This window comes from Gymnoscopelus microlampas (assembly GCF_963454915.1).
Source record: "Gymnoscopelus microlampas genome assembly, chromosome: 4".
NCBI lineage: Eukaryota > Metazoa > Chordata > Actinopteri > Myctophiformes > Myctophidae > Gymnoscopelus > Gymnoscopelus microlampas.
Genome location: NC_139941.1, coordinates 9,311,820 through 9,335,277, shown reverse-complemented (window position 1 = coordinate 9,335,277; position 23,458 = coordinate 9,311,820). Strand labels below are relative to the sequence as shown.

General features: G+C 40.1%; 1 protein-coding gene across 1 annotated transcript; it reads right to left on the bottom strand.

Moving 5' to 3' along the window:
* Positions 1-880: 880 nt before the first annotated feature.
* On the bottom strand, positions 881-23,317 carry phf19 (PHD finger protein 19). Its single transcript, XM_084054277.1, has 14 exons — positions 23,171-23,317; positions 18,223-18,438; positions 14,634-14,715; positions 14,341-14,445; positions 12,705-12,796; positions 11,717-11,865; positions 10,728-10,823; positions 10,147-10,336; positions 8,177-8,244; positions 7,666-7,794; positions 7,126-7,186; positions 6,298-6,374; positions 5,418-5,510; positions 881-4,112 (listed from the first exon to the last, which is right to left on the bottom strand). The coding sequence occupies exons 2-14, from the start codon at positions 18,436-18,438 to the stop codon at positions 3,770-3,772; spliced, it is 1,701 nt and encodes a 566-aa protein (XP_083910403.1). The 5' UTR covers positions 23,171-23,317; the 3' UTR covers positions 881-3,769.
* Positions 23,318-23,458: the final 141 nt, after the last annotated feature.

Below are 23,458 nucleotides of genomic sequence, written 5' to 3'. Positions count from 1 at the left end.
AAGACGGTTTCTTTTCTTATTTTTGAAGACCCATCTTCGCCCAGGATCACGGGTGTATAAAGTAGTTCACCAAAAAAAAAAACGTATTTTCTATCAATTACACACCACATGAAGCCTTGCATTCATGACCTAACCAATAATTCGATGACCGGTCATCGGTCAGGAGACTCAAGAGTCTCCTACTAATAATTTGAGTCTCCTACCGGACATCAAAATGATTGGTTTTGGAATGCGACAAAAACAAAAACATCATGAATTCAAGGCTTCATGGGGTGTGTAATTGATAGAAAATAAGACATTTTTTGGGTGAACTACTCCTTTAACCCTACTGGAAACTTGTATTGCAATATCAGAATCAATCGCTGTATCCCTACTACTGCAACTACTGTTGCAAGTACAATGGACCACAATGGAAACTTGGTCCATTGTACTTGGATAATTGTATCCTTTTATCATAAACGTTGACTGTACTATCTGTACTGTTAACTAACCTGTTAATAAAGTATTCAATCAGTCAGAAAGTATTACATTATAAATCATACATTAACCACTTTAGCCCTATATTATACCTAGGCTATTTGAAAATAGACGATCTACAAGCTCACATCGCGATGCGTTGTGAGCTTGTAGATCTGCTATTTTCAAACATTTTACTACTTTTGGTACTTTAAGTACATTTTGGAAAGTTGTCCCCGCTATAATAGAAGCCATTGTTCTGGCATTCATAAAGAAAACACACACACACACACACACACACACACACACACACACACACACACACACACACACACACACACACACACACACACACACACACACACACACACACACACACACACACACACACACAGTAAACAAAATCATCCCTCACACTTCAGTCATCAGTTTGGTTATTTATATGAAACTCAATACTTGCATAGATTATTTTTTTTGTCAATAGTGCAATAATACAGCAAAATGGAAAATTCTCTTGGAAAATAAAATAAAAAACACTGTCAGTTTGAACATAGCTGAAAGATGTTTGGTAGAACACAGAATTACCAACAGACATGCAATATACTATTTAAACTATATCAACATCAACAACATACAATCAACACATCCTATAAACATATTCAACTATTATCACATTAACATTTTTACATCTGTCCGACACTCTTAAAGGGGTATTTCACCCCCAAATCGCATTCCTGAGCCAATAATCCAATATATCCAATAATATATAATCCAATATATTAACCCATTAAAACCAAGAACGGGAGCTTTTTTTTTTGCGAAAAAATAATAAAATAGCAGATCTACAAGCTCATGGCGTGGCACCGAGTGCAAATCTTTTGAATATATAGTATATTCATCACCTCGGACAACGTATTTTGAGATGGGGGTCCGCGGCCAAATATATATCATTTTGGGGGCCCTTGACATGAAAAGGTTTGAGAACCACTGATATTATGGCAACATAGACATTTGTAGAATCCCCAGAAGCAAAGATTTGAGTTACAAATGTTGCTTTAAAAATATATATATTCAAAGATTTGCTAACATTTTCATGATTTTTCAAAAAGAAATTGCAGATCTACAAGCTATGAGCTTGTAGATCTCCTATTTTTGAATAGCAAAAGTATAAGATAATGGTTAAAGTGGTTAAAATCTAAAATGACAGATGCTTTTCCCGGTCTTAATGGGTTCAAACATTCTCATTGAACCTGGATCATCAGAAGGCTTCCCATTGGCTCAGGAATGCAACAAAAAACAAAACAATCTCCATGAATTCAAGCTTTCATGGGGTGAGTTTTTTTTCTTTTTTGGGTGACCTACCCCTTTAACCAAATACCAGGTGAAGGCACTTTGACACGGCCGCAGCGGGGATTGGAACCTGCAACCTTTGTGTTATGGGACTGTCACCCTTAATCATCCCAAAGAAAAACTGAGGAAAAGAAAGTGACAAGAAAATGAAAAAGAAAAAAAAGAAGAAAATAATAAAGAGAAAATAAATCTATAAATTAAATAACTCTATCTATCGTGAATCTTCTACCATATCCATACAATTGACATAGTACTATATAGAAGATGATCAATATTCTACATAGCACATAACAGATATTGTATTATATAGTAATATACAGTATATACTATTTAGTATTATTATATAGTGCTACATCTATTCAAGCACTAGATATGGAATATAATACACATATTATGCGTATTATACTGTTTATAGTGCTTTAATAGCTGTTATATTTACTATATAGAAGTGCTTTAATACATGTTATATTAACTGTATAGAAGATACATGGGGCGATGATGATACTATATCTACTATAGTACCGGGGTTCCCAAACTGGGGGGGTGGGGACCCCAGATTATTGTGGGGGGGCTCCCCAGATGATTAGCAACATTGTTCTCTCACTCAACAGTAAACAAACCAACATACAGTATAAGTGTATACAGGGTATCTGCACATTTCTTAATTAAGTGCCAATTGGAAATACAACGTAAGAAAATAGCCGAGCTTGTCGATCGGCTATTTTCCACAATATTTATCTGTGGAACTGAGTCAAACTAAATGTAATGCCGCAACTCCTGCGATTCCAAGTGCTTGTCGGGGTGGGGTGGGGTGGGGGGGTCCCCCAGTTCGAATATGATTATTTTGGGTGGTCCCCAGTTCAAATTATGTTTGGGAACCCTTGCTATAGTAGATGTAATACTTTGCCCTGGGTGGGGGGGGGTTAAGGAAAGGGCAGAGAGGGAGATACGCCGCATACGGCAGCTGAGCCATCAGCGCAAGCTAAACATGTATCGCCCTAGGGGTTATACATAAAAATACTGCTTTGGATTTGAGCCTACAACTAAATGTACTACCTGTGTGTGCGTGTGTGTGTGTGTGTGTGTGTGTGTGTGTGTGTGTGTGTGTGTGTGTGTGTGTGTGTGTGTGTGTGTGTGTGTGTGTGTGTGTGTGTGTGTGTGTGTGTGTGTGTGTGTGTGTGTGTGTGTGTGTGTGTGTGTGTGTGTGTGTGTGTGCGCGCGCACGTGCTTGCGTGCATTTTCTTTGGCTGTGTATGCAAATGGTCTATTGAGGAAGCAACGTTTTTTTTCCTCTCTACCTCATCACTATCATCTATTTCTGCCACTCCATCTGTTTGATTGTCCAATGTACCAATTATTCAAGGTAGCTTGCAACGTTTTAGCCACGTTTAAGCTGGTTCACAATCTGTAGACCAATTTACACATTTTTAAGGTGTCCAACGGCTTTGCGATCAATTTAACAACAATAGGTTGCTACTAGCAACATTTAGAGACCAATTTACCAATTCTAGGTAGCTAACATCAGTTTCACAACAAAAGGTAGCTAGCAACTTTTAGACCAACTCACCAATTTTAGGTAGCTATCAATGTCTAGACCCTATTTATACATTTAAGGTCAGAAACTTTTAAAAATATAACAACATAAATGTAGACCAGCGGTTATCAAACTTGTTTAATTTCAAGGATCCCCATAACTCTGGGAGTGTTCATTTGGTTCCATTTGTACACTCCCCGAGTTACAGACCTGTAAGGGTTCATTTGGAACCCCCTCAAGGAACCCTGAGGGTCCCTAGACCCCAACTTTGAGAACCACTGAGGTAGACAATCTTAGGAAAGCCTTCCCAGTGTCCCTTTACTGTCTAACGTTTTTAATCTGTTGGTCTGAAGGCCTCTGTCTTCATAAAGAGGAGACAACATTACTGATATGTCTTAAAAAGGACATCCTGTTTCATCTAGCGTCTTCCTAGTAAGGCGTTGTCCCCTCCCACTCCAGCAGGTATTGGACCGTCCCCTGCGGGGTGACCCGCCGAGCCAACACCTGATACCTCTCCCCATTGGTCAGTCTGCCCGCCACTCCAAAGTAGGAGGAGATGGAGGAGTGCAGGTGGGAGGAGTCGGACGACAGGTGGGAGGGGTCAGACAAGAAGTGGGAGGGGTCAGAGGGCATGTGGGCGTGGCACACGGCTTCTTGCTCTTCCAGCATCCCGGAATGCTCGTCTCCTCCGAGCTCCTCCCCCACGTCTCTCCGGTTGGCCCGTTGGCTGTAGCTGTTGCTAGGCAACTTTCGCTTCCGGCTTCCCACTCTCCTGATTGGACAGGGACAGGACGACAGGGGATAAGATGGACTAACTCTGTCCATTATGTCTCTGGTTCTACCCGGACTAACTCTGTCCAAATGTCTCTGGTTCTACCTGGAGTAACTCTGTCCAAAAGTCTCTGGTTCTACCTGGACTAACTCTGTCTATATATGTCTATTATCTGGTCCTATCTGGAATAACTGCATTGCTTGAGATTGGCTGCGTTTCATTTACTCGGCTGTTAACGTTAAACGTGGCTCAGTCAATACGCGAGAACAAACTACATTTATATAGGTTTTAGAACATAATTACATACTGTACATAATTCCAAAGGTTAAAGAGTTTAATGCACTTACCCAAGACCCGCGGCAATTAGAATTGTTCTGACCCGTAACCGAGGGACAAGTCAATATTTTGGACCCAACCCGGCTCGGGTCAGGGCTCAGGTTTTTGGGTTCCGACCGCATTCACATCATTTTCAAAATCTACTTTAAAGGGGTCTCCATAAATGGGCAATATGTTGTTCTTTCAGTCTCGAGTATGAGCCAGGCAGAAGCTGCTTAAAATAACCCAAAAATATTGATCTGGACAAATAGGCCCACCCACTGACTAATTTGCAGAGATTAAATTGTAGGTTCTATGCATTATTGATTCATAGAATAAGAATATGTTTCAAGTGGAAAGACAAACCATGTCTAAAACTTCACATCAGTACGACCCATCAGCATGAGAGGCAGCTAACAACTCAAAAATATAAAGCTATGTACAGCACAAGTGTTATAGGCCAGTGGTTCTCAACCTGGGGGTCGCGACCCCCAGGGGGGGTCGCCAAATAATTTGGGGGGGTCGCCAGATTTTTTGGTGAATTTGAAAAAAAAGAAAGAAAAAAAAAGTTTTTTTTGTTTGTTTTTTTTAACATTTTTTTTTTATGTTATCATTAATTCATGTTTTATCAGTTAATTTACTAAATTTACCCACTTTTTGCAAAAATGTTTTGATAATGAACAATTATCAAATAACCTATTATAATTAAATAACCTTCGCGCGCGCGCGAACGGGACCGCGCGCGTGCACGCGGGGGGTCGCGGGAAATAATATCCTTATTTTGGGGGTCGCGGCCTGAAAAGGTTGAGAACCCCTGTTATAGGCTATTATTTCAAACTCCTGTGTGCATATAACTAAACAAGTGAGTGAGTGAGTGAGTGAGTGAGTGAGTGAGTGAGTGAGTGAGTGAGTGAGTGAGTGAGTGAGTGAGTGAGTGAGTGAGTGAGTGAGTGAGTGAGTGAGTGCGCGCGCGTGTGCGTGTGTTGTTACCTGAAGTCATAGGAGCTGCTGGTTGTAGCTGAGCCTGAGGTTGATGCAGCGTCAGTAGAGTCCAGATCTCCGCTCACCGTCATACTGGAAGAACTGAGAGGACAGGACAAAGCAACACGCTTCAAGTCTTGCTGAAGGACAATCTCCCTTTCTGACTTTTAGTTAGCAACATTTCTAGCCATTTAACTATTCATCTCCTAATAAAGTTATTTATTTTGATTTGTTTTTTAAACGACATTGGGTACTATGAAAAGCGCTGTATAAGTGTGATGAATTATTATTATTATCATTGTTATATTGAGGTTCTGTGTTGCTTGTATGTGTTCTTTCCATTTAACAAGCCATTTATGTGATCTGAAGCGTGGCCAAATATACGATTAATCCAGTCGTTCCCGATACGACCTTTCTTCCTCGGAGCCCCCCTTCCTACATCTGACAAATTCTGAGCCCCCCCACAGAGGCACAGAGTGAGAAGACTGAAATGGCGTTATCTTATAATCAGCATTACTGAGCACCAATTCTAAAACACCTTCTAAAAGTCCCCTCTAAAACGCTTCTATTTTCTGTTTTGAACCTCGGTTTTGGTATTTATGCTTTGTTTTCCCTGTGCAATGTAATGTACTCTATTGTCTGCTTGTTTTATGTTGTTGTGGAGATTGCGGATGTAAATTAGCACCTTTGCACTACATCACATTTATATGTATTGTTCATTGTTCATTAATACAATGAACAATAAACAAAATAAGGCATGTCAATTATATATAGATAACGGGATAATTGGAGAAGTGCTACTATAACAGCAGTAGAATAATGGACATAGATTTTGGTCAGTCGGGCACAGCACATCTCTAACAGAACATTGGTCTCTCGTCACACAGACCTCTTCAAGCTCTGCAGTTCATCCAGGGTGAAGTCAAAGATGTTGGCCATGTTGGAAGACAAACTGTAACACTCATTCTACACACACACACACACACACACACACACACACACACACACACACACACACACACACACACACACACACACACACACACACACACACACACACACACACACACACACACACACACACACACACACACACACACACACACACACGTCAGAACTTTATTGGATGCACTTGCATCATTCTTTCATATTCTTTCCATGATCTTTCAAGGATAACAGGAACGATTGTGTGTCCACTGATCTAGGATCTGATCCCTGTACTCCTTACTAAAGTAATATACACCAGTGGTTCTCAACCGGTGGGTCGGGACCCCCGGGGGGGTCCCCACATGATTCTGGGGGGTTCCCAGATGACAGTGATGTGACAATGTAAGGACTTTTAATACCTAAAACTGCATCAAAAGTGCATGACAAACTATACTATAAAAACTGGTTAAACATTGGCCAAGTTGTTAAATAATATAAGACAGAGGCAAAAAAAAAAAAAAAAAAATAGCGTTGCAATGCATTGTCAGCTTAGAACTAGAATGTCTAGTTATCTATGTCTAGTTTCTCAACGGTCGGATATTTATAACAAAATAATATATTTCTGATTGTCAATAACAATATCATAAATGTCCTGTTCTTCCAGAAATAAGGCTAATGAATAATACTGCTCCAATGTGATTCTGCCGGCGTTAATCCGGAAATACGTTAATGGTTGTGGTGAGGTCATGATGATTTGGTCTATTGACTGATCCTAAAATATGAGACTTACATTGGGGATAGCATCTTCTAGAAGCCATTTAGATCTCCTCTTCCTCTTCTCCGCTGGAATACTGAAACACACAAAAAAAAACATTTGAGTTATTTTAGATTTTAAGTTATTTTAGTTAATAGCATCACAATAATTTTAACCACTTTAACCATTATTCGATACATTGGCTATTCAAAAATAGCAGATACTGTATAGAAGCTCATAGCGTGTCACTTCGTGCCACCCTATGAGCTTGTAGATTTTTATTTTTTTTTAAATCGTGAAACTTTGTGCAAATCTTTGAATATATATTCTTAAAGCAATTTTTTTTTACTCAAATCTTTGCTTCTGGGGGTCCCTGGAACTAAATATTTTGAGATGGGGGTCCGCAGCCAAATACATTATTTTGGAGGGCCTTGACATGAAAAAGTTTGAGCACCACTGATATAGCAACATTTTGTTTTCAGAAAACTGTTCCTCAGGCCTCAGGTCTTAATGGGTACATTGGTGTTAATAATTCATGATGTTTATGTGGGGGTTCATGTGGGGTTACGTTATTACCTCTTCCTGCCCCGCCCGTCCTCGTTGGGAGCGCGCTCAGGGAACAGTTTGATGGGGGGGTTGGGGGGAACTCGATTCCGAAGACAAAAAATACATTTTCTCTTCTTGATCTCTTTACCACAAATGAACCTACAAACACACACACACACACACACACACACACACACACACACACACACACACACACACACACACACACATTAGAATTTTGACTTCATTTGACACGTCACAAGTTTGCAGGATAAAAGAGTGGGTGAAGTTATTTTCCATTCAAGCTACCCATAAATTGCAGTTACATAAATAAACTTAAAAAACACACAATTTAGATTCTAAATAGAAAATCGATTGAGGCGAGCATTCCATTTTTAACGTTTAAATCACAAGCAGGTTCGTGATCATGGCAAAATTTGTTTTCTGTTTGTCCACGCATGGTGTTCACTGACTTGTCCTGTCCACATGTTGCTGTATATAAAATAAATGTGTGTGTGTGTGGGTGTGTGTATTGTCTTACTTGCTCTTGTAGTTGCTCAGAGAGTCCAGTAGGTGGCGACTTCTCTCTGATGGAGGAGTGTTGGACAACTAAACAAAAACACAAATAAACCAATATATCTATGTTTATACATATTTATGATAACATGGCCCATTATTACATTACATCAATAGATGTGTTGAGTACACACTGAGGGGAGATTAGTGATAAAAATGACCACTATTATCGAAGGGAGAGGAAAGAAAAGCATTGATGGCCCAAAATATCTGATCACATTTTGGTCAAAATGTATCAAAAGCAGAATTTCAACATTCAAGTGCTTATCTACCATTCAACAAAAATTCTGAACGGAAACTGGCATTTAAATGTGAAAACAACAAATACTAAGCCAGATTGAATCCTTGAAGACTACAGTAGAATGTAGTAAAACAAAAAGATTGATAATGATAAAAAAAAAACTACAACAATAACAATGACATTGAATCATATTTTCAATGTCGGCTGGAAACCTTGTTACTTTTCAGGAAATGGAAAAAATATGGTGTTCCAAAGGATCCAATGTATTTATTATTTCGACCAGGGGTCTTCAACAGGGGGTCCGGGACCCCTCGGGGGTCCTCAGAGCTACTATAGGGGGTCCGCCAAATCTTTCCGTGATAGGATTTCGTTTTTTTACATTAACCACTTGAACCCTAGAATTCCTTTTCTGAGGGGAACATTCGCCGAAAATAGCCGATCTACAAGCTCTCAACGCCTCGCGCTGCGAGGCGTTGAGAGCTTGTAGATCCGCTATTTTTGGCAAAGAAGCTATAGGTGTAGAGGGAAAAAAGAGCAGACTAAGTAAAAAAAAACAACTTTAATCTGAAACGCAATTTCATACAATATAGAGGGGGTCCCTGCTTCATCTCTCTCTCAGCTAGGGGGTCCTTGGCCTGAAAACGTTGAGGACCCCTGATTTAGACACAAGTCTAGTTTTCGTTGGTTCAATATTTATAAAACCCACATGCACACACTTTCAACCTGATGTCCCTATTGTGGGCATGTTCAGTTCAGTTCAGTTCGGTTTTATTTTCAGTTTCTTTGGACAAGATACAAGATACAAAATAGATAAATATATATATATATATAAAAATATGCATATGTACATACAATTAATTCATTTGGTTAATATATTTACACTAGTATTCATAATAATCATAGTGTCAATCATATCAATTGTCCAAGTCCCTGAAAAAGGGTTTGGGAGAAGCTTTAAGCTTGTCGAGCCCAACCCTTAATACTTTTCAACAAAACAAAAAACAAAACAAAAAAACAAACAAAAAAACAAAGAAAGCAAATCCGAATAACAATAGTAATGAAAATAAATAATAATAACAACGGAATACCAAAGAATATTATTCTTTTTTTTTTTTTTTTTTTTTTTTCTCATATCTTTCTTCCCTTTTTTTTCTTTTTCTTTTTTCCTTTCTCTCTTCTTTTTGTATTTATTTTTCTATTTATTTCTCTCTTTCTTATATATCATGAATTCACGCGCCTCAAAGCGCATAGTCTCAATTACAGAAAGTAATTTATAGATATACATAAACATATATATATACATAAACATATATAGGCATGTCATGATAGGCTAAAGGTTTTCAAAGATTTTCAAAATGTTTCAAAAAAAAAAAAAAGAAAAGCTACTCTACAGCTGGGTTGTGAGCTTGCAGATCAGGTATTTTCACAGCGCGCAACACGGTCATACGCCGAAGTTGGAAATAGGTCAATCATTTACGAACAAAAACACAAAAAGATGAAATATGGAGATACAATGTTTCTGTCCCACAAAAATAGCAAAAGCAGCAGATCCACAAGCTCAAAACGCACTTGCAGATCTGCTACTTTTGATACTTTTGTATGACGCTGTAGTATGGTCAAGAAGGGCATTAATTTACAAAAAAAACACAAAAAGCTAGACTATGGAGATATGATATGGATCGTATTATAAATACCTTGCCGAGCTGTAACTGCTCCCAGTGCTCCGAGATGAAAGACAGAATCTCTTCCAGTTCAAAGTATTTCTTCTTGCTGCTGATGCCCAGATTATAAAGAGCCAGATGCACCAGATCCACCCAACGCAGAGGCAGACGCCGGACATACTCAGTGCCTTTATTGCACACACAACACAGGAACAGATAGAACCTAACACGCAATAGAAAAGAAAGATCAGAGAGAATCATCATCTGTTTTTTTTTACGTCTGGAGACTCCCGTCCAGTGCAGGCTTCAGAGACGCCTCCTGCGGGAGACTTAGCTGTGTTTTTATATCAGTGTGGTGCTCAAACTTTTCATGTCAAGGACCCCCAGAAATATATAAATTTGGCCGCCGACCCCCATCTCAAAATATTGTGTTCCAGGGACCCCCAGATGCAAAGATTTGAGTGAAAATGTTCACTTTAAAACAATATATATTCCAAGATTTTCACATATTTTCATATTTTTGAATAGCCAAAGTGTAAAATAGTGCTTTTTAGCTCAAATCAAAAAGTGACACAGATCCAGGTCTTAATGGGTTTAAGGGATGTTTCACTTACCTGTCTCCAAACATGGTAGACTCCTGCAGAATCTGAATACAGGCTTCATGGAACCACTGTTGACATCTGTAACACTGGATCATCTTCAGATACCATCTGCGTGTAAACAAAACATCAAACATGACCAATGCTGGACAAGTTACTTTAAAGTACTGTATGCACGTTGCACATCACTATTTCCATCAGTTACAAACAGTGGCGTACCCACTGTAGAGGCAGGGCAGGCGGCCGCCTGCCCAACTAAGATCTCGCCCGCCCCTAAAAAAAACAAATAACCCGAAAATGTGTCATTGCGTGCTTAATGTCCTCAGAGTCACGCATCCAACAAGCTTTGAACTGAGACGATTGGATCTTCTGTTCCAGAGATAATGGCCAAAACATCTTGAAAATTGCCGTTTTCGATTGCCGATTGAGTTGAAATGTATTTTTTGGGGGTACTAGAGGGGGGGGGGGGGGGGGCTAAATGTAAATCCTGGGGACGCCACTGGTTACAAATTACTTTAAGGGGGTGTAATTTGCTCTCTCTCCTCCCAAAGCGCTCTGATTAAACACTAAGCGGATCTAAGCCTCCGCCAGTACTTGAGACAGAGATTCTGAAAGTGGGGTCTGGGGACCCCCTGAGGTCCTTGAGGGGGTTCCAGTGGGTCGTCAGCAAAATATGTTAATATAGCATCAAAAATCTGTTTAAACACTTCAACCCTATTATTTTATACTTCGGCAATTCAAAAAATAGCCAATCTACAAGCTCTCAACACCTCACGATGCAACACATTGTGAGCTTATAGATCGGCTATTTTCACAATATTTGAAATAGGCCTTGAGTGGTTAATTGTATTTTTTTCCCTTCCAAGAAATGTAATGGAGTCAAATGTACACTTTTACTATTACTAAATACAGATACTTTAGAGATTGAGTAAATGTACTTCATAACTGTCCACCACTGGTCATTAGTGATATTAAGGCTGTTGCCTGTGAATGGTCAGTCTTACTCTCCAGGTCCTCCGCAGTAGCAGTAACACTGCTGCTGATTGGTCTTATGCTGAGAGTCCCAGTCCAGAGTCTGGGGGTCGTAGGGCAAGACCTGCTTCATGGCCAACAGAGACTTTGCCCAAGTACCTTTCTTTAGAGCGCCCCCTTTCTGTTAGTAGGAGAGACAGACAGACGGACAGACAGACAGACAGACAGACAGACAGACAGACAGACAGACAGACAGACAGACAGACAGAAATACAGATAGATATAATAATGTAGTTATACAAATGTCCCGGTTTGTTTCAATGCCTGTGTCTTGTCTGTCCCCTGCATATCTTAATAGTTCACCCCAAAAAAACTTCTTTTCTATCAATTACACACTCCATGAAGCCTTGAATTCATGGGGATTTTTTTGTTTTTGACGCATTCCTAAGCCAATAATTTGATGACCGGGTGCATTTCAGGTAAGAGACTCAAAGCGACCCCTTTGAGTCTCCTACCGGATACATTAGCATCTTTCTGGCGCAAATCAAATTATTGGCTCAGGAATGCTATAAAAACAATAAAAATCTCCATGCATTCAACTTCATGGGGTGAGTAATTGATAGAAAATAAGTAATTTTTTGGGTGAACTACTCCTTTAAGGACCGTCTGACCAATTGACTGTGTGTATTGCAGAGAACCAGAGTGAGTGACTTTTTGAGTGGGAAGTCGGTCAGATTGGTGGCCGTCCACAAATACCTATGCATTCACAAATCTCTGTATCAGTCTGTCTGTCTGTCTGTCTGTGTCCCTTCTATGCCCATATATGGAGATCTCTGTATGGTTCTTTATGTCTGTCTGTGTCCCTTTTATGTCAATATACGGAGATCCTTGATGTCATCAATATTTAATGACAACACACTGGCCTCCAACTACCATGAGACTGGCTAAGTAATAGTAGTAGTTACTGTATTACAAAAGTACTATAGTAGTATTAATATGAGTGGTATAGTTAATAAGTACCCTGACAGCCAGAGCGAAGATGCATCTTCGACAGTACCAATGCTCCTCAAAGTTGACCTCTACTGGTGGAACGTGGCACTGCTGATGGTAACCTGCAACACACAAACATTATGATTCTATTAAAGTATCGTTATATTATGAACACGCTAATATGATTATATTATGGGGAAACTGAATGTGCAAATACAAATTGATACATGTTTACATAATAATTAGAAAAGATAAGGTGTTAACAGACAAACAAAACACTGAAAAACACTGATATAATGCTGTCTAACTAATCTATGAAGCAAAAGCTCACTTAGAGACAACTTAAAAGAAAAACCTGTGGCATACTTACTATCAACCTAGTCTCAAATCTCAACGGTGAACAGACATTGATGAGAAAATCAGCTAAATATGGTGAGCTAGATTTGAAAGCCTCTCATGAAGTTGCATGGAAGTCTATAAAAATATATATAATATGCAACTCTATTTTATGCAATATAGTGGGGGACCCTGCGTCGTCTCTCTCAGCTAAGGGGTCTGGAAAACGTTAAAGACACGGCATGGCAGTGGTTCTCAACCTTTTCAGGCCACGACCCCCCAAAATAATCATATTGACACCCTGACAAGCACGTGGAATTGTAGGAGTTGAGGCATTTAGTTTGACTCGGTTCCAAAGATAAATATTGTGAAAATAGCCGATGTACAAGCTCACAACGCCTTGCGTTGCGAGGCGTTGTGAGCTTGTACACGGCTATTTTCCTCTGTCTTATTTGACAATTTGGCCAATGTTTGACCAGTTCTTATGCAGTTACTGTACTTTTGATGCACTAATGGTCTTTTCTTTATACATTTTTTCTTCAAGTCCTTGAATTGATACTTCACTGTCATCCGGGGACCCCCCAAAATCAAGTGGTGACCCCCCTGGTGATCCCGACCCACAGGTTGAGAACCACTGGGCTATGGTACAAGCCAGTCGGGCGTTAAGTTGACTGCCCAGTCACTTATTATGATAGCAGTAATGAGTGTGAGGCAAACACCGTAAATGTAGCAGTCATTTACCATTTTGAACAAAAAGCCACAATGTAGAGGAGCCAGGGAGCTAAGGAAAGGAGATTGGCGGATAAGTGATAGGAAACAAGGAGGTAGGATATAAAGATGTAGGACTTAATGAAAGGAGACTAGGAAGTAGCACCTGACCTAGATATGACCACCATGCAGACATACCGTGGTCATTTGTTCTTGTTACATATAGGCTTGTTTTTTCTTGACCAAAATATAAAACAAAATGTAATTTTGATATTTAGATACATTTAAACAGACGCTAGGTTCATCGTTTACCTGGTATCGTATAGTTTCAATGTACAGGTTAGGTTATTATTTTGATAGTATATTGTTTAGACTGATGCTAGGTTCTTGGTACATCTGGGGTCCTTGTTTACTGAGGCACTACACTGTCTCTCTGCATTTGATGTGTGTGATTACCTTATACAGTAAGAGTGTCTGCTAAATGGCCTAAATTGTAAATTGTAACTGTAAATTGTAAGTAGGCTGTAAAGATGTGAGAAGTAAGCAGAGGAGATGAGGGGGTAGGATATAAAAATGTAGTAAACTAGTAAGTAAGGAGAGGAGATAATAAAGTAGGACTGACCATTGCCACATTTCCCACACATTAGGATGCTGTTACTCTGGTCTTCATGGTTATGCTCCGCCCCTTGACACACAGAACAGCAAGGCTCCTCCCCTGGAACCCCAGCTGATAGGACGGACAGAGGCAGGAAATAGCTCAATAAAAATGGTGATTGGTTAACTGACAACAGGAGTCCAGAACACAAATCGAGCGTTGCGATAGTTCAGACAGGCAGGAGGTCTAAATAAATGGTTAATCTGGATGAAAGTGTCTGACTGACAATATAATAAGCAGTAAAAACCAGTAGCACTTACCATGTTGGATGTCTTTAAATAAAACCCAATGCTTCGAGTCGTCTTCAAACTTCACAAAGCAGCTCTGTCTGGGAGGGCTCACCTGACCAATCACAGCACAGAAATAAAATTTTAACACAAAGACGTATTTAACACTAACCACCATAGGCAGCTGTGAGACAAGAACAAAAGTAAAAGTTTGATTCTGAAAAATATTATTTTTCACCGGTGAATTTAGAGATTGCATTGAATACCCACCTTTCTCCGTTGTTTATAGCAAATCTTTATCAGAGTCACTGTTTTTAAACACGCAAGAGGTTTTTTGAGTTTTTTCTATGAACTAGTTAGTTTTTCACAATTGTTAACACACACGCAAATTCGGCACAATTTTCACAACCTTAACTTCATGTTCTAATCGCTCAACTCAATTTGGCACTACTTCACACTCCCTTATCTGCAATAGACTCTGACTTTCCTTCTTTACACTCTGATGTCAATTACATTATCACCTTGTTGTCCAAACACTACACACAATGTTCAGTTGTTGCACACACTTCTCACGCAACATCTCAAAGCATCAATCTACAACACACCTTGTTGTCCAAACACTACACAATGTTGAGTTGTTGCACACACTTCTCACGTGAAATCTCAAAGCATCAATCTATAACACACAAATAGTCAAATCTCTAAACATTCAAGTCTGGTGAGCAATTTGAAATCAGGACTGCAGCATAAAAGGGCCTTGAGCCTCTGTTTTGTTTGGTGCACAATGGAACATTTTTAAGTAATCGACATCCAGAGAAGGAGAGGGGTAAGAGTGAGAGGAGGAGGAAGAGGGAGAGGAGGACAAGGGGAAGAAGGAGGAGGAGGAGGAGGACAAGGGGGAGGAGGAGGAGGAGTAAGAAGAAGGAGAACGGTCATCTCCAATGAGCTTCGGGCCACTGTGGTGGACCATGTAATCAATCATGGTTTGACCATGAGGGAGGCTGGCCAGAGGGTCCAACCAAATCTGAGCCGCTTCACTGTTGCTGCCATCATCAGGACGTTTAGGTTGGAGAACAGGTACTATAAATATATTTGTCTTGTGTACTTTATGTAATACTGCATAGCAATAGAATACAGTGTACTCACAGTATTACTGTATTATTTTTTTGCAGGACTGAAAGAGAACCTCACAGAGGAGGAAGAACAAAGACTTTCACAGCCGCACAGGAGACTACCATAGTGAATATGGTTCTTGAGAACAATGCCATAACACTGAAACAAATTCAAACTAGGATTGTGGCTGACCAGGCTGTATTCGGAAACATCCCGACTGTGAGCCTGTCTACAGTGGACCGTATCCTTCACAGGAATGCTTTTAGGATGAAGCAAGTCTACAGGTAGCCTGGTAAACCCTCCCTCCGGAAATCTCATTTCCATTCGATCTCAGGAAGGAGTCTGGCATGATTGCTCATTCTGCAATATTGGCTGTGGGCTGGAGTTGGGCGGGAGTAATACCGTTGACTGACAACCCCTTCAACCAATGATCGTTTTTCCCCTTCAGCCAATCAGCAGTTCATGTTGACGAGCTCCAGACTATGTGACGCAACGGGACTTTTGGGACGGCCATGCCGAAAATAGGTTGCCTTATTGGGATACATGCGTGTCACTCCCCGCCCCTGCCGGTTCTCTAAATTTATATTTTTAAATAGGCTCTGTCATGATTAATTGACCACATATATGAAGTTAAACAACTAAATTCTATCCAAACGATATGTTAATAGTAAATTCCGTGCCTCAAAAAAGAAGTTTGAGAGCGTTTTAAAACCGAAAGTAAGAAGTGAAGGCACTCGCACAAATAACAATGGCTGCCGTTCGTCTTTTGTCGGCGGCTCTCAGGCTGCACTCGGCTTCATTCGGGCTCACTCGAACTCGCCACCTGATTGGCCAACGTAAGCTGTCAATCACAGAACGATGAGCGACGACGCTGATAGGCGCGGTTAGGTCCTGATTTCGCTGGAAACTCCCCAATATTGCAGAATGGGCGTTCATGCCAGACTCCTTCCTGAGATCGAATGGAAATGAGATTTCCGGAGGGAGGGTTTACCAGGCTAGTCTACAGGGTCCCATTCGAGCGCAACACAGACCGTGTCAAGGATTTGCGGCGAGAGTTTGTGCTTGTAAGTCCCATACATTCAGCACTGATACACGCATGTATTGTACAATTCCAATATTTTTCCTTTTCTACAATGTCTCACTGGAGCCCACTGTGTTGACCTCTCTGTGTCCATACTGTAACTTGCATTCTCATGTTGTCTGTTTCAGCGGATCCAGGAGCATGACATAGCGAATGAACTCTATGAATATATTTTTATGGATGAGGCGGGATTTAATCTGGTGAAGAGGAGGCGCCGGGGCCGAAATATCATTGGCCAGCGGGCCATTGTTGGGGTCCCCGGCCAGCGTGGTGGCAACATCACCATGTATGCTGCCATGAATCATCATGGAATCCTGCATAGTCATGCCCATCTAGGGGCTTACAACACTGCCCTTCTCATTGCCTTCCTGGATGGCCTGCATCACATGTTAGTACCACCAGACCACATCGATGACCAACAGAGGATTGACTATGTTGTCATATGGGACAACGTCAGTTTCCACCGGGCTGGTGCAGTGCGTGAGTGGTTCCAGGACCACCCACATTTTTCCGTTCTATACCTTCCACCTTATTCGCCTTTCCTAAATCCAATTGAGGAGTTCTTCTCAGCTTGGAGGTGGAAGGTATATGAACGGAACCCACAGAGCCGGGTCCCACTGCTCCAGGCCATGGAGGAGGCTTGTGGTGACGTCACTGTTGAGGCCTGTCAGGGCTTCATGCGCCACGCCAGGCGTTTCTTCCAGCGCTGCTTGGACAGGGAGAACATTGCATGTGACGTAGATGAGGCTCTCTGGCCAGACGCGAACCGAAGGCTTGATGCCTGGTAAATGTATGCCGAATGTACACTGTAGAGCAATAAAACTTTTTTGGCTGCATATTTGTGTTTTGTTTTATGTTTCACTATGAAAAAAGTAGGCCTACACTGAGCCATTTTACAAGAGAAATTGTCAATGTCATTCATATGGTGTGTTCCATTTCTATGATTGTGTTTTCAATTTTGCCCTGCAGTGTGCTGTAAATGTTTGGTAGTGTGCAGCACATGCTTAGTTACTATTTTTGCTATTTTCGTGTGACACTGCAGTATGACGAAGTAGGGCATTATTAGCCTGGGATCCAGCCTGCTTCGCTACGTTCGGCTGACTTTTTTTTCTCTCTTCGCTTCTCAGTCTGGAAAGCACCCTATTGACTCGTTTTGCAGAACTACACTGGAACTACATATGTTACGTTAGGCAACGTCGTTGCTGATTGGATGTTGTTCAAACGAATGACGAATCACAACGATCACACTGTTTTTTTTGTCCCGCCCCGCACCACAGACCAATCAGAAGCCACGGTTCGATTCCAGCCGTATGCCATGTCCCGCCTCCTTGGAGATAAGAAGCAAAGAGAGAAAAAAAAGTCTGCCGAACGTAGCGAAGCAGGCTGGATACCAGGCTAGGGCATTATATTAATTGACAAATGATTTACCCTTTGTATTTTGCCCACATAATACAGCCCGTCAGACCAGCGACAGAGGACACTCAGACCGACACTCAGACTGGACTCCACCCCCTTCTGTAGGACATGCCCCCTCTGCATCGCCCCGCCCACCACACCACACTGATTGGCTATTGGTTCCAGTGGGCGTGGCTCCAGTTGGCATGGCTCCAGGCTGCAGTAGTCTCTACTGGCTGATTCCAACATCTGAAAGACAGACAGACAGACAGGTTAGGTGACAGACACAGACATCATGCAGCTTTTACTAAACAAAGGTTTGAGTGTCAAAATTAGGGTTCACTTCAAATAAAAACAATACTAATCTGCCTCCTGACTCCTGAGTTCTCGCGAGACTCTGGGCGCCTGTAACCTGTATCAACAGCTGGTCTCGCGAGATCACAGAGCCATCAGTCTAAGACTGCAAGCAGCATTAACCCATTAGGACCAGAGGCGGATTCTACAAATGATTTCTAAATCAGTGGTTTTCAAACTTTTTCGTGCCAACAAGGACCCCCAAAATGATATGTATTTGGCCGCGGACCCCCCACCACCCACCCGGGACCCCTCAGAAGAGAAGATTTTGTTTGAATATTCAAAATAATTCAACACTTTAAAGATTATTCAAGAATTCTCAAAAATAGCAGATGTACAAGCTTGTATATCTGCTGAGAACCACTGTTCTAAACCACTGTTCTAAATCCTTCTAAATCCTTTCTGAAAAGACTTATGTTGCTATATAGGTCAAATCTAAAATGACACAGATGCTTTCCCAGTTTTAATGGGTGAAGTTACCCCCCTCACTAAAAACACAGCGCTGTGCTGAATGAACACACCACGGTGAATCATGCGTGTTTTTAATTGATTCACAATGATAATATAGGTCAAGCTGAAATGGGCGATCCATTAAGGTAGTGATGGCAGACAGCTATACTACCTAGCCTCGACCGGAGAAGTGACGTAATTGTCGTGGATTGTCTCTCATGGTAAAACTTGCCTAAATCTAGATCTTATTTAAACACAATCGTAGAGTCTGACTGAAACAGATTGTTTTGAGTATAATTTCCCGTTTCATGTCAACGGAGTGTCCAGAAAAGTCTGGGCTTATATCAAAAGCATTACATTACCTAAGATTATTAAAAGGTAGGGTAAGTGCTTTTCTGTGGTTAAAATAAGTGTTAAATAGCTCTACATTCTGATAGTACTCATTGCTATAGAGTGTTTTTATTCAGTAACAGGAGTCTCCACTCTCCATGTCTCTCCAGGTCTTTAACCCATTGAGACCTGAAGCCGATTCTACATAATTCTATATCAGTGGTTCTCAATCTTTTTCATGTCAAGGACCCTCAAAATGATATGTATTTGGCCGCGGGCGCCCATCAAAATATTGTGTTCCAGGGACCCCCAGAAGCAAAGATTTGAGTAAAAATGTTCGCTTTAAAAATACATATATTCAGAATATTTGCACACATTTTCTCGATTTTTCAAAAATAGCCAAAGTCTAAAATAATGCTTTTAGCTCAGATCTAAAAATGACACAGTTCCAGGTCTTAATGGGTTAACACAAAACTTTTAGTTTTAACCAAAACATATCACTTACCCTACCTTTAAAATGAGGCTATAGAATGAGATGATCATTCATTTGCATGTGTGCGGGCCGGGCACGCACACTCTATGAATGTGCGTGTGCATGTTACGCATTATGAAAACATTGCGACAGCACACCTTGATTGACCAATAGGAAAACATTACATTACATACTGTATATTATGAATATCATTAAAAATGTGAATAACATAAATAAACATGAATGACCAAAAATACACATGTGAGCCTATGCATGGCAGAAAGTGGCAAAGGGTGTATTTTTTTTTTTAGCACAGTGGTGATTGATTGCAACTACTACTAATAAAAACCTTCAGAATGAATTAACTGCTGAAGGTAGAGATGTGTCACATTGTCCAGAGACGTTCATAGAGGATTTCATTTACTTTCACTAGGGCTAGGCTATCAGACAGACAGACCATCTGACAAGGTCATCAGATGGATTCCTCTCAATAAACTTTTTAAAGCATTAACCTTTGTTTGGGACACATATAAGAGGAAGAAGAAGAGGAAGAAGAAGAAGAAGAAAAAAGGCAAACAAACAAGCAGGCAGGCAGGCAGGCAGGCAGGCAGGCAGGCAGACAGACAGACAGACAGACAGACAGACAGACAGATAATGTGTAAAGTACATTTAGGTATTTTTACTTTACTGGAGTATATCCAATTTGAAGTACTTTTACCTCTACTCCACTACATCTCAGAGGCAAATACTGTACTTTTACTCCACTACAATTATTTGAACACTTTAGTTACAAGTTGCTTTGCAGATTATTACATTAGTTCACCCCCAAAATGACTTGAATTCATGTTTTGTTTTTGTCATATTCCTAAGCCAATAATTTGATGACCGGCAGCGGTTCCAGTAGGAGTGGAGTGGACTGGAGTAGGAGTCTCCTTTGTGTCTCCTACCGGAACCGCTGCCTACCGGTCCGCTGGTCATCAAATTATTGGCATTAGGAATGCGACAAAAACAAAAAAAATATCCATGAATTCAAGTCTCCATGGGGTGACTAATTGATAAGATGTTTTTTTTGGGGAGGGGTGAACTATCCCTTTAATGCAACTACACTAGTCTATTTAACCCATTTAGACCTGAGGCCGATTCTAAAAACGGTTTTAAATAATCATCGATTTGTTAAGCAATGCTTAAGATTAAGTTGTACATAATGTGCAACACAACTTGAATTAAAATGAATAATATCAACAAATCCGTGATTAGCCCACCCTGAACTACTGCACGCTTTATTTATAATCCTCACTGGTGCAACAATTATTTTTTTGTGTTTCTACATTGTGGTAAGAAAGAAAGAAAAAAAGAAAGAAATCTGAGTACTTCAACCACTGCCAGTGACTAAAATCATTCAAAAAAGAAAAAAGAAAAAGAGAGATGCATGCTCTGTACATGAGAGAGAGAGAGAGAGAGAGAGAGAGAGAGAGAGAGAGAGAGAGAGAGAGAGAGAGAGAGAGAAAGAATAAGAGAGAGAGAGAGAGAGAGAGAGAGAGAGAGAGAGAGAGAGATAAAGAGGTACCTGGTAGAGCGTAGACCACATTTACTTGAGTACTATTACGGTAAGTCAATTCTTTGAGTATCTGTATACTTGAGAACTTGTATTGTTGGATAATTCACTACATTTCAAATGCAAATGTTGTACTTTTGAGTGACTCCATTACATTTCTAGGAAGGAAAAAAGTACATTATGAATTAATCACCCTATTTCAAAATAGTAAAAATAGCCAATTTCCAAGCTTACAGCTTGCAGATCGGCTATTTTCACTTTTTTTGTTTTTGTTTATGTCTGGAATGTTTCCAAATTTCAATACAGCAATAGGCCTACATTGATATGACAAAAACAAAATGTACTTTGTAATTAAAGTAGTACCAAAGTACCAAAAGTAAAAGTACTCATTGTGCAGAATGTCCCATTTCACAAGTTCAAAATGTACAATTTTTTTTTTTTAAATAGCAGATCTACAAGCATCGCGACGCATTGTGGGCTTGTAGATCGGCTATGTTTTGTGATAATAATCTAAATCTACAAATTTAAAGTAACCAGTAGCTAAAGTTTTCATATAATTGTAGTGGAGTACAAAATTTGCCTCTGAGATGTAGTGGAGTAGAAGTAAAAGTATTGAAAATGGGAAACACTCCAGTAAAGTAAAAAAATCCTCAAAAGTGTACTTAGGTACATTACTTGAGTAAATGTACTTAGTTACTTTATAGTACAGAATCAGATGAAAGAGGTTGACAGATTCTAGTTTTGACTGTCAGGGGATTTTGACAGATCTTGGCGCGTGCGCAGTGCAACCGGTTCGAATCCAAAGGAACCTGAAACATTACTTTACATACACATTTATACACGTAACGTTCATGCGTGGATATACATTAACGTGACATACATTCACGTAAAACATTCGCGTGACAAACTGCATACATTAACATTAGGCCCTACAAACGTAAACATGAAACATTATTAAGTGTTAAAACATGAACTTTGGGTTCATTTTCGGCGATAAATGGACTAACGTTCATGAAACACCATCTATTTACTAAACGTCTGCTTCTGTTTATACTTTACTGTTACTGCAAGCAGGGGCGTAAAGTAACTAAGTACATTTACTCAAGTACTGTATTATAAGTGCACTTTTGAGGATTTATTTTTACTTTACTGGAGTATATTTCCAATTTTCACTACTTTCACTTATACTCCACTACTTCTCAGAGGGAAATATTGTACTTTTACTCCACTACAGTTTTGAACAACTTACTTTGAAGATTTTGATAATTATTACAAAACATACGTTAACCACTTCAGCCCATACATTTTGGCCATTTGAACATAGCAGATCTACAAGCTCACAATGCGCTGTGAGCTTGTAGATCTGCTATTTTCAAAGCATTCACATACATTTGGGAAACCTGCGAAATGGGACATTCTGCACAATGAGTACTTATACTTTCAGCACTCAAGTATATTTTAATGAGAATACTTTTGTACTTTTTACTCAAGCACATTTTTCACACCAGACTTTGATTTGTAACAGAGTATTTCTACATTGCGGTATTGGTACTTTTACTTAAGTACAAAATGTGAGTACTCCTACTCAACTGGCTGCAACACAGCAACCAGCAGCCTAAATAAAACGTTACATGTTTATAAAGGACATCAGATACTTTTACTCATCCACACAGCTCCGATCACTGATACTAAACTGTCAACCTCAGGTTTGTGTTACTGGATCCTTTCTCCCAATATCAGAAATAGTATTAAATATTATTAACAGTTAAAGTAAAGATGCGATCGAGTTGATCGGACAGTGAAAAAGACGTTTCTCTTACCTTGTTTTCTACAGGGACAGTAGGGCTTACAGATCTGTGTGAAATGTACAGTATAAAGCTTTATACGGTGTCTCTGATCTGAATGAGTGAAAGCAGCGGTTCAACTTCAAACTTCGGCCGTCGCCATTTTTACATGTTTCCCGCGAATCAGAATGTGAGTCTGTTTCTATGGTTCAGCCCGTCATCATTTACATAAGAGCTGCTCCATGGATGCAAGTAACAGCTTCATATCGGCACGGCTGTTGCCAGGTTTGGAGAGAAATGCGCAAAAAAAGGTCTCTGAAAACA